Here is a 12,465-nt window from a genome sequence, read left to right on the forward strand (position 1 = left end):
AACATTTATCTGTATGCAAAAATTACCCAAGAGTTATTTGAAAAGTTCTGCAATATTATTTAGAGGAATTGCGACCACTGGAAACATCCAACTTCCAAGACTAGCATCCAGCCCATGCAAAAGCCTCAACATTGAAATTGCGGCATAGTGAATTTTTATAGTTATGTAAAAATCCTTCAACCTTTATACATACACATACATGTGTGTACACGTTCAAGTATCTTACCATACGACCATATTATATTTTCAATTGAAACTCCTGATCAATGCTGATTATTCTGTATTTTCTCCACAATTATCATAGAAATTCCAAATTCCTTCTTGGCGGCATTCCATGATTGATAAGCAAAGGGAAATAGACACGAGAGACAGTGTGTCATGCACATAACTTGTAGCCTTCCAAGATATCATCGAGGACTTATGCATGTCGAATGCCCCTTTCATCCCTAAGGTGATGACAAATTCCTCTCACAATCTTAAAAAAGAATGCAACATATAATAGATGAAAGCACCAAAGTGCAAAAGAAACATAATGAAACATTAATTTCAGGAATGTGAGGTTTGCGCCAATATCTTAGTCTTCTATCCATTTTGATTACAATATCAGCATTTCTCAAAACAGCATCAAGGATGATAAACTTTTGGTCCCCATCCAGTAGGAGATATTTTACATACTCATAAGTGTAGTGCCAGGCAAATAGATAGATGAGTCCTTGATATTTCCATACTTAATACGAGATTGCCTGTCCATGGTATTTCTGGAAAGAGCTTTTCGAGATTCCAAACTGATTGCTGCCACTGATTGGTTGGTCCATTCAAGAAGAAAAAGCCATAAGGCAAGCAATCCTCATTGCCATTGCTAAACCTTTTCCCCTGAATTTAAAGCATGAAGAGATTCACAAGAACATGAAACTTTTAAGAAACTCTCTTTCACTTCCAAAGTTTGTCCACGAACCCAAGTATTCAAGAAAACAGAACCAATCAAGCCAAAAGGGGCAGAGCAAACAATCTTGGACATTCCAGTGACCATTTCATCTACCATCTTTCTTGCCTGCTACCCCATGATAACCCTCGCATTTCTGGATCCTGACGTTTTGTAGTCTGTTACGAGCCTGGTGTGATTGTTGACTGTGGAATGACAAGCGGGCTAGATCATCAAGATCCAACAATGGTGTTAAGCCCTTCACCACATCATCCATTGAAGGCCGAGATTTGGGATCCCTGCTTAGGCAATAGTATGCTAACTGTGCAACCCTTTGCACTCCTTTGATTGAGTAATTCAGTTCCAAACGAGGGTCTACTAGTTGGCGAAGCTTCCTCTTGTCTGCCAAACGGGGGCGGGCCCAAGCTACCAAATTTTGCTCCCCACCAGGACGATTCTTATCTATGGATCGTCGACCTGTTAGAATCTCTAGTAACACAACACCGAAGCTATACACATCACTTTTAGAGGTCAGGTGCCCTATAAAAGAACAAATTCAGAAAAGGATAGATCAGCTTTGATCAATGATAGATAAAGTTACTCAAAATTTCAACAAGATGTTCTTTTCCCATTCATAAGTAATATTCTATTTTAGTGAGCATATGAAATGTGAGAGTTACCCAGAAACAATAGAATGACTTCATTCATCCCCACTATTTTTAATACAGTCATAATTGGTGGGGTGTATTTCTCACTAAGAAAGCAAAAAGACAGAAGCATGCTCTTACAGAAAAAAAAAAAAGGAAAACAAAGAGACATCAGCATGAACTGGGTTCACTCTCAACCTTCTCCAAATAAAGCAAATCAAGGAACCAAAACTACAATAATAAATAATCAGTAAAGAATAAGGGCCCAGATGATGCAATTCCGACACATTCATTACATAAAATACTTGTAATGAAAGCATAGAATGAGTATTAAAGGGTGTGGAACTTTAACAAGTGTTAATGGCTATATTGAGCATGGATCATGATACAAATAAAGTATAGTGATGTAGCCCAGAATACTGCTCTCGAGTATCCAGGTAAGAGAGACAAGCTTAAAGTTTACAAGAGGAACCGCAGAGGGGCAAAATAATCATTGAATATATCTTTTTATGTCTTTTTCTTATTTCTTGAGTCATTTTATTTACTTAGGGGCATAAGTAGTAATTTTTAGAGTCTTTTATGTCTTTTATTCACTTTAGAGTCTTTTATAACAAATGGCTATGATTAGATTAGATGGATGACCAAGATTAAGTCCTGCTTAGGGCTTTCTTATATAAAAGGTGTACTAAAGCATAATGAAGCAGCTAGTGCTCTTTCTTTTATCTCTGTTTTTTGCATCTTTCTCTAATTTTGGATCTTCCCTGTCATCTTGTTTACTAAAACTAGCTCCAAGCTACTTGGTCAGTGCCAGGTTGGTATAAGAGCCCCACGATCTCTACGGTACACTAGCACTGTATGATAAATAGTATAGCACAGTACATCATTGTAGCACATACTGTAGCACGGTACAGTATCACTGTACGAACGGTAATATGGCATCTACTTTTATGCCCTGGATTAACAACCATGCCTCCACATAGAGAAAAATGAGGAAAAGCAACAATTGTAGATGCCTTTGATACTTAGTTCATGAGATGGGATTGCAGATTTTACGGAGATTAGTCGAAATCGTAGCTCTACATTTGGAGGAAATGGATGCCCCATCTCAGGAGGATGAGATCAAGGCAGATGAGTTGGTGACCGAGTTGGTGTCAGACGAGTCAGTTCATGGTGTGATCATAGTCGGTGCACAGTGTCATCGATCTAGGCACGAAATCAATTATGATTTGAACAGGTGTTATGGAAACTCTATCAAGGACAAGAATGGAGAAAATTTGTTCTCACCAAATGGTTCTCAAGATCAGCACGTTATGGACTAGGACTATCGGTCTTTGAAAAGTACCTGGATGAAGATTTGGCTGTTGAGAAACAAGTGGGTGTTCATAGCCTTGATAGTCATCCAATCCTTAAAGAGGACCAACAAGAAGATCCTACCATTGGAGAATTTTGTGGACGCTCCTATTCTTGATGAAGAACATGGTGGATGTCAAGGAGTTGTTTCCAAATATTGGAGGAAACTGGTTTCTTGGTCTCCAGAGAAAGTAGTGAGGAGAAGGATGTTGACGGAGGTAATGATGATGATGTTGTTCTTCTTCGAGTTTTACCTAGGTTATCACATAAGGCTCACAACAAAGAGTTAAAGCTACTTTCTCCTGAATTCTCAGCTGGTGAGTTTGACATAAGAGATTCTCTCCAAAGGGTTGCTAAAGTCATTCTCTATGAAAGAACTCAGGAGGGTTGCTGCTCTACTTTGATGGAAGAACCAAATCTAGTCCTTATCATCTTCCCCCGAAACCTAAACCTAAGGAACCTAATATTTGCATCACGACCTCACAAAAATCAGCAAACAAGCCTCAAAGTTCAAAGTTTTTCTTACATCCTAAGAGAAGATTTTTCCTTAGGTATGTTTATGATTCATAGTGTTGCACACTTACATGGCAGGAGTGTTAGTTTTCAATTTGCACAAAACATGAAGAATAAGATGCATATGAGATGCGCACAACGTTGATCTCTAGTTATTTTGTACTTCTTTAACGTTGAGTTAGAATATTTCCAAGAGATGAAAAGTTCTGGGTTTTGGTCTTCTCAATATACCCTTGCTGGTGTTGTTAAATCAAAATGGAGTAGTGGACGATTGGAGAGTATGGAAGAAGTTAAGAAAGCCTATGCTAAAGCAGAGAAACGTGGGTTTGGCTATAATCTTTGCACCAGCATTGCACTCTCATCAATTCATTGCAAGAATGGCATTCCCCTTTTGGCGGATTCAATGCTCAATCTTACAAGTCATAAAGGTGAGATTCCCTACAAAGTTATTTTGAATGGATATCTCCGAGGACGTATGATTAGAAGTGATTCAAGACTCTTCCCTCCTATGCTTGTTCATGGTTCTAGACCAAGTTGTTCTGAATATCATAAGTTGAGCAAGAACAAGATTGGACCGTGCGAAGTGGTGCAGAAGATTAATGATAATGCCTGTAAATCGAAGCTTCCCAGCCATATTTGCACTTCCGATGTTTTATTGTCAAGCATCTCATTCCATATTGTGGTGAAACTTCTAAGGACAAGTCATCGAATTCGAGGGCAAATTCTTTCGAGAAAGGGGGGGACTGATGCAGCCCAGGATACTGCTCTCAAGTATCTAGGTACGAGAGACAAACTTAAAGTTTACAAGAGGAACCTTGAACGGCAAAATAGTCATTGAATCTATCCTTTTATGTATTTTATTTCTTGAGTCATTTTATTTACTTCGGGGCATAAGTAGTAATTCTTAGAGTATTTTGTCTTTTCTTCACCTAAAAATCTTTTATAATAAATGACCATGATTATATTAGATGGATGGTCAGGAATAAGTCACGTTTAGGGCTTTCCTATATAAGAGGTGCTTTATTCACTCAAGCATAATGAAGCATTTTGTTATGGATGTTAGTCAAACCCTTAGAGCAGTTAATGTGCCTTCTTCTATATCTGGCTTTTGCATCTTTCTTTAATTTTGGATCTTCCCTATCTTCTTTTTTGCTAAACCCTAGCTCCAAGCTACTAGGTTTGCACCATATGGTGTCCCACAAGCTGGGCACTGTATTTTCCATACTCCAAAAATCTCTTATGAAAACATTATAACAATACGAGGCTCAAAAGGGTGCCCAAAAAGTCCTGGTCACAATTCCTAAGATTTCTCCATTTTTGGTCCAAAAATCAGATTCAAAGCTCACCTCATGCCACATGCTGAAAGAAGATGTGCATAGACCTGCATAAGTCAAAAATATCGTCGAAAATGTGATTTACTCTCCATGGTCACAGTGAAGTTTTTTAAGCATAAGAGATGACACTCTTGGAATCCCCCTCTATGACAAAAAAAGGGCTCCAATCAGGATTAAAACTTTTGATGCCCTCTAGGAGGGCGATGGCCTCAGCTATAGTGGAGTCAACATGATTAATAGATTTCAAGAATGAAAATAGGGTATTTCTGTCTTTGTCTAAAAAATTCCACCTATACCTACCGGGCAGCGATTATAGAGGGAGCAACCACAAAGATTGTATTCAACATGACCTTGTTCCATTGGTCGCCAAAGCGACGAGCAAAGAATTTGTGAGGGCTTTAAGTTTAACAAAGCTTGCCAGTTTTGAAGGAAATCTGTGGTGGCTTGATGTTTGGACAGTTTGCAGTTCTTTTTCCAAAAAATAACCAGTGATTTGATACAGTCCTTTAAGGTATTGTGGTGCATCACTTTCCATTGAATATTCTATGTTCTTTTTTTCTTTTTTTTTGGGAAAATGATTAACTTTGCTATAGATACATAAATATACTACCGTGGAGCTCTCCAATCAATTCTCTGATCAAGACATGGGGAGAAAATGAAACAGTTTTCTGACGAGAAACTTTTGACATTCTGGTGTTATAGAAAGTCTTTCCATTCCCGCTTCCAGCTATTGCGAAAGTGCTTCATGCCCACTCCTATCTACCCTATGCTAACTGGGGGCACTTTAGTTGAACTCCCAGGTCTTGTTTTTTTGCAATGCTTCAATTGATTCCTACATTGCCTCCTGCCAACACTTTTTAGTTTATGCTTCTGCGGTTCTTTGATAGACAAAAGAGAAGTGACACGATGATTTCTGGAAAAAGACTCATAAGAGACAAAACGCTCTATTGGAACTTTGGTACGAGATGAACAAAAAATTAAGAGAGAAGGATTTGATACCTGTTTAGACTGATCGGCTGATGTAGAGAGATGAGGAGGCTCTGTGCTGCTGGAGAGGTTGCAGCCCTCTTCCTTTTGGTAAGCTGTGTAATATGCTGTAATCGTGGATGTCGGGGTTCTCATTTGATGCTGTTTCGTTTGCTGTTGTTGCTCCTGTTCATTGTGACTGTCTAAGGCCCGTCGCAATTCACAGCTTGTTGCTCTACTTGATTGATGGTGGCTCATGCAGTGGTCGGCCTTCTTACCAGAGTGCCTCCTACTCCTAGAAGCGAGCACAAAAGCGACGAGTAGTCGCTACCCAGCCCAGGAAGGAGGCATTCGAAAGGCCGACCACTATATAGGCATTCTAGGGAATGCCAACTACAAGACTACGATTGATTGATTATTATTTGTTTAGTTGTTTCATATTTCATATGGCGAAGGCATAGTCTTCTTTTTCTACCAAATATAGATAATATAAAGAAAAACTCATTGGCGCCAAGCGTGAAGGACTGCTAGACATCCCTTTTATTTCCTCCAAACAACCAGCGGAGGCCCTTGTTTTTTTATTCCGCCTAGCATCCATCACGGTAACAGTCCTCGAAAAGTCAGTGTCTTCCCTAATCTCTCTCTCATATGGGAAGAGCCAATTAAGAACTCCTCAGTATTGAGCTAGTTCCTAAAGGCAAATGATAAGAGGAATTGGGGCTCTATCCATCTTCTTGGGCTGTGGATTCACCTACTCTATCTTGCATAGATTCCCCAATCTAGCTCAATTATCCAATATAGGAACAATCATTTACTAAGCAAAAACTACTTGTGCAGTGTCATAGTATGGATAGAATACTTAGACTAAGGCTGGGCTGCCTCAGCCTTTTAGGCATTAGGCGTGAGCAGGGGTATTGTTCCCGGCCGATGGCATTGGCGTTGGTTGAGTTCTTTTCTTAGACCATATATATTGGTATAATATATCATTCTTCTTCTCTTTCTCTCATTCTCCTTTCCGAACTCAACTAGATGGGGGGAGTTGACTGTACTATTCAACTGATCAATCAATCTTTGTTTGAGAAGGGACAAGGTAGGGGGGGGCGAGGACGGCATGCACAACATTGACCAGGCGGGCTAGCTTGAATAGTGGAGGGATGGGGCAAGTCGCGGGGCAAGTCGCCGTCCGGTAGAACGAGCTTGGCCCCGATATCTACCTTTTTGCTCGAGAAGTTGCGAAACTACACCGCAAGGGTGGTTTTCTGTTTCTCGCTCTCTATCTTAAGCAGTGCTTCTATTCTTCAGACTGTTTATGGTGGTGAGTGAGACTAGAGGACCACTCTTCCTGTGTCAGTTTCCTTCACATGAAGGGGCCTACCACGAATCATCCCTTCTTTTCATAGACGTATGAGACTATTGCAGGATAATAAGGAAGACTATAAGTAACTTTCATATAATATAAGTATAAGGCTTGTGCTTGAATTTAAGTAGCGCTTTTTTAATATGAGTAAGTGTTCGCTGACATGGTTCAATCTTCCCAAATGCCGACCAATCGAATTTCCCCTCTCAGTTCTCTTATGCTCGTATAGTTCTGGTAGTCATTCTTGCACTATAAACTAGCGGTGAACAACGGAGCGCTCTGCCAACGAGTTCAGTCGTTAAGCATAACAAGTCTAAAGGTTCCTTCGACCCCTGAACCTCACCTCTTGAAAAAAAAAGGCGGAATGAAAACTTGGACCAAGCGGAGATAGAACCAAAATCACCCACTGGCCATTCCTCCCTTACAGAAAGGAGGTCGCCTAACTGTCTGGTCTAGTGACGACAGTGTAGGCAACGAGCAAAGCCATTGGCTTGTGTAGCTTGGCTACACATCAAAGCACTCGCTCCTATGGCCACCTATAGGTGGTAGGGTAGGTGGGTGGTGTCGCTCACATTGCGGCCAATCTTCCTAAAAAAGAGCCCCGTAGGAACCCATAAGAGACGACAAAAAAGAGCCCCGTAGGAACCCATAAGAGGCGATAAAAAAGAGCCCCGTAGGAACCCATAAGAGACGATGCTTTATTACAAAATTGGGTTACGAAAAGAAAAAATAAAAATAAAATTAATTCTATAAGAAATAGACCATTACAAAATCAATACGAAAAGACAAGTCCGAGAGAGACAAAAGCATTGTAATTTAGTAGAGAAGAGATAGCGAGACACAAGATGAGAGGTGGTGAGATGAAGAGAGAGAATGAGAGAGAGAGAGAGAGAAAGAGGGAGAGAATGAGAGAGATGAGGATGATGATAGGAAGAGAGGGGAGAAATTTTTAGGTTGTTGCTGCTGTTGTTGGCAATGGTGGTGCGCTCCGTAATATTCTATGGGTCTTTTCTTTCCAAATCACCCACAGGTTGGCTGGCATTGCCGCACGCCAACAAAAGAGACCTGACCTAGGCAATGGTGGGGATTTGAAAGATTAGAATAGGTGAGGGACAGATTTGGATGTCACCCATGTCCATTTGAAAAGTTGTAGTAATTCTGCGCACAAGCCCCAAGCCACGGCACAATGGAGGAAGAGATGTTCATTAGTTTCTTCTGCAATTTTGCTCATGGCGGAGCTGTTTGGGTTTGGGATACCTCTCTTTTGCAACTGATCCACTGTGAGGGCCCTCACGGAAATAGCGATCAAGCTGGAAACTTGGATTTTTGAAGGACTGAAGCAATCCCAAGATCTATTAGCAAGGGAGGGAGGACATACATGGGTACATACATTATACTCATAGTGGGCTAACTCATGAATTGAATAAAATGGGCCCTTTTAACTCAGTGGTAGAGTAATGCCATGGTAAGGTGTAAGTCATCGTTTCAAGTCTGATGAAGGGCTTCGCACGAAGCTCCAGTCTTCAACTTGTTAGTAGAGGATCAAGCGAGGTTAGTTGATATTTGTGATAAGAAAGGGGAACCAACTGAACTGTCATAACATAAACAAAGAAGGTGTAGGTCGGTGGCTATTACAGCTTGCAATAGAATGAAGAAACTGTGCATCTACCTGAGGGGAGGGCATCCAAAGGAATTTGTCATTGCGCACAACAGGAAGAAAGATTTATTGCAGAAGGGAAGAGAGGGATTCAAAGTCAGAAAGTTCATGGTCTAGTAGTGTCCTTCTGAAGTTCGGGCACCAAATTCTCAATGGCCCAAGAGTTCGAACTGGTCAGTCATTGTTGCCTCTTGCCCAGAGCCAAGAGGGGCATGTAGTAGAAGTGATATTGTAAAGTGGAAGTACCAATCCATGGGTCAGTCCAGAATTTGACTCTGTTGCCTGCCCTGGCCATGAAGCAAATGTTTGCCCAGAATTGGTGGGAGTTAGTAAGCATAGAGTGTCCTACCCAGAGGACTGACCATTTGAGGTTCCACTCAGCCAGGCCAGTGCTTCACAGTGGTATTTTTGTTGAATTACTTCTTGCCATAGGAGGTTTTCTTAAATAGCAAAACACCACCACCATTTTCCGATGAGGGCCAAGTTACATCTTCTAATACTTCGAAGGTCCAGACCTCCCTCACTCTGGACCATAGAAAATTCCTTTCTGACCTCTCAAGTTGAGCCACAATAAAAGTGGGCATCTCAAAAGGCAACATCTGGTGAACTAGGACATTTGTGAGGGCTGCCTTAATTAGAGTATGTCGACCAGCCAGTGAAAGGAATCTGCCTTTCCACACAGCTACTCAATCAAAATTTTTTGATAATGGATCCAAGAGCTTCTTCTTCGGTTTGCCAATGCAGAAGGGCAAACAGAGGTATTTGGTGGGCAGCTGCTCTACCCCACACCCGAAACAATTTGCATGGTCAAGGACCAGCAGGGGATCAGTTGCTACACACATCATTTTGGGTTTGACCATGCCAATCTTAAGCACAAAGGCTAATTACACATTTTAAGTAAGGATACAATGTGTCAGCTTGTTGTTCAGTAGCATCACAAAAGACCAAGGTGACGTCAATTAATTGGAGGTGCGAGATCATTGGGCCTTGGTTGCTAATTCTAAAGCCTTTCCAAGAGCCCTTGCTGGTCAATCGAGATCTACTGAAGACTTTGGTCACTACAGAAAATAGAAAAGGTGAGAGGGGATCGCTTTGCTGTAAGCCTCTTGAAGAGAGGAAGTAGCCTTTGGGGGAGCCATAATGAGGATGGAGAAATGGGTTAAAGATGCAACCTCACATCCGAGTTCTATGTTTGGCTTCAAAGCCCATTTTTAGAAGGGTCCCGTCTAGAAGAGCCAAATCAACATGGTTTTAGGCTTTTTCATAGTTGAGTTTGATGACAACCCCAGGGCTCAGCGAGTGTCCCATTATGTATCCACCTATCTTTGACAAAGGCTCCTTGCTTCAGTGAGACAACCCAACAGAGGACCTCTTTGAGGTGAGAGGCTAGAACTTTAAACTTTAAAGAGGATCTTATAGGAGCTATTAAACAGGAAGGTCCTTAGCATATTCAACATTTGGAACAAGAGCAATGAAAGCTGTGTTCATGGCCTTATGGATTATTCCTCTATGGTAGAATTCATGGAAGAACCAGAGGGTGTATGGGCTCATTGAGTCCAAGAAAAGATTAAACAGGGTCGCAAGGTAACCACCAGGCCAAGGTCCTTGATGGTCCAAATGATCTCATCTTCTGAGAAAGGGGTTTTCAACCACACAACCTTGTCATTTGGGATGAAGACAAAGAGTCGTCATTCTTAGCCAGGGCCCTTAGTAGGTTGAGAATAGGTTCTGAAAAGAGAAAAAAAAACTATGATAGCATTTTCCACATCTTGTGGCTGGTCATGTGGCCCCCACCTTGATTTGGGTAATGGTGTTATCTCGCCTTATACATTTTGCAAATTTGAGGAAAAAGCTAGTTTTTGATCCCCTGGTTTCAAGCATTTGACTCTAGATCATTGGCAATGAAATATCTCTTCTTTTTTAAGAAGAAACCAGTACTCATGTTTAGCTTAGATTATGTGTTTCCTTCTGGTTCAGGTTTCTAGTTTCCTTAATGGAGTCCCAAACTTCTATGGTTTCAAGAAGGATTTCTTTTGTGCTTTAAAAGTTTCCAAGAAGTCACTTACTCTATCATTTCAAAGAAATTTTGAGCACATGTAGCTTTCCTTATAGCCGGTAGCCAGCCCAGCCCTGAACTGACAGAGGTTTGGTTATTCCACCACTCCGAGACACACAGACAGAGGTTTGGTTATTCATGCCAAAAAAAAACCCAAATCTGAAAAGTCTCTCACTTACCACGGTAGATTGTGTGTCTAGAAGGATGGGTCTATGGTCAGAAGTGGGTTTTGGGAGGACTAGGGAAAATGGCATCTCCATTTGTATTTGTGAGAAATCTATCCAGTTTGGAGAGGGAGGGGATTGTGGAGTAATTGCCTAAAATAAATGAGGGGATTGTGGAGTACTTCGACAAGGGGTAGTCAGAACCATTTAGAGGGACATCTACAAGGCTATTTTTGAAAATAAACTCCTAGAAGTTAGACATGCTAGCAGTAATATTCTAATTTCGTTTCTCTCAAAAGACCATTTATTGACATTTATGTAATTGCCCACACACCACAAGGAAGGTGGCAGAGACGCAATGGTACCAAGTACATCCCAAAATTGGTCTCTAAAAGCAGGGGAATTGGGCCATAAAACACAGAACTTCCAGACAAGACCAATTGAGATTCTTGTAAAAAAGATGGAGATCGCGAAAGAGGCTATGTGTGAACTGCTGTTTGCATGGAAGGGAAGAAAGGAGAGGGGGGGGGAGACATCCCATATGACCCAGATCCCTCGTAAAGCGCCTTGGGATTCTAAAGCCTCCCATTGACAGGGCCTCCATCCCCAGATTTGTCAGATCATGGGCAAAGGGGGTGGGTTTGTTTTGTTTCAATAACTGCTAGGGCCTCAGGGTTATGTTTCTCAAGAGGGCCCGAATGGCCAGAGCGTCCAGGATTCTAGCTGGATAGGCCGACAGAGGGACTGAGCGAGGAAAGAGACAAGGAAGGGCCCCGATCTTCCTTATCATATCTGTCCACAAAAGAGAGATTGATAATCTCTCTCTTGCCTTTTTTATTTACTTTGGGGCTTGTTGATGCAACGGCTTTGAGGAAGTTTCTAATCCCCAACTAAGACCCATCATACTGAAAGCCCATCATCTTTAGGACCTTTGTTGATGGCTCCCTGGGCACTTTCTATCCTCTCAATGTCACCCAAATCCACCAAGTGAAAAGACTCTGCCTCTGACTCTTCTGAGGAACCAAAGTCTGTGCAGGATGAAATGGGTGAGCATCAGGGTCATCTCCAAATCTCGGGTTGGAAGCCAGCACGATTGGGCTTGGGTGAGCATTGTTTGGGAGATTGAGCCTTGGTTTGGCATGGGGATGGGTTGGGCAGGGGCTAAAAGCAAGTGCCACAAGGATTTGGTGGGATTGGGGACCTCCAGAGTCTGTGTTGGGAGTGGCACTATTGGTGTTGCAGGTGGGGGTTATTGGTTCCAAAATGACAGGGAGGGGGAAGACAAGACCCAACATCGTCAATATGCAGTTGGAGTAGGAGTACACGAGTGACGCAAGGGGATGAGCCCGAGGTGTGTTATTGTTGTGGCGTCTTGGGGCATAAGAAAGGTGGTGGAGGACGGGGGTTTAGAGGCAGTATGGGAATAGGATGGGGTTTCCTCATTGGCCAAGGGGATCCTAGGAGGCTCTGAAGTGGCAGCTGTGGCTGGGGATGTGGGA

General features: G+C 41.9%; 1 protein-coding gene across 3 annotated transcripts in view; it reads right to left on the reverse strand.

Moving 5' to 3' along the window:
* Positions 1 to 517: 517 nt before the first annotated feature.
* Positions 518 to 12,465, reverse strand: part of LOC18444723 (serine/threonine-protein kinase PBL34) — a 30,406-nt gene continuing 18,458 nt past the window's right edge. For 2 of the 3 annotated variants that reach the window (XM_088866360.1, XM_088866362.1), the window contains exon 6: positions 518 to 1,462. In XM_088866360.1, the coding sequence (XP_088722486.1) occupies positions 1,032 to 1,462 (431 nt within the window). In that variant the 3' untranslated portion in view covers positions 518 to 1,031. The remainder of the gene's footprint in view (positions 1,463 to 12,465) is intronic. The other variant, XM_088866361.1, reaches the window with a different exon arrangement.

This window comes from Amborella trichopoda, chromosome 5 (genome assembly GCF_054954075.1).
Source record: "Amborella trichopoda isolate Santa Cruz 75 chromosome 5, AtrichopodaSantaCruz75HAP2 v2.0, whole genome shotgun sequence".
Taxonomy (NCBI): Eukaryota; Viridiplantae; Streptophyta; class Magnoliopsida; order Amborellales; family Amborellaceae; genus Amborella; species Amborella trichopoda.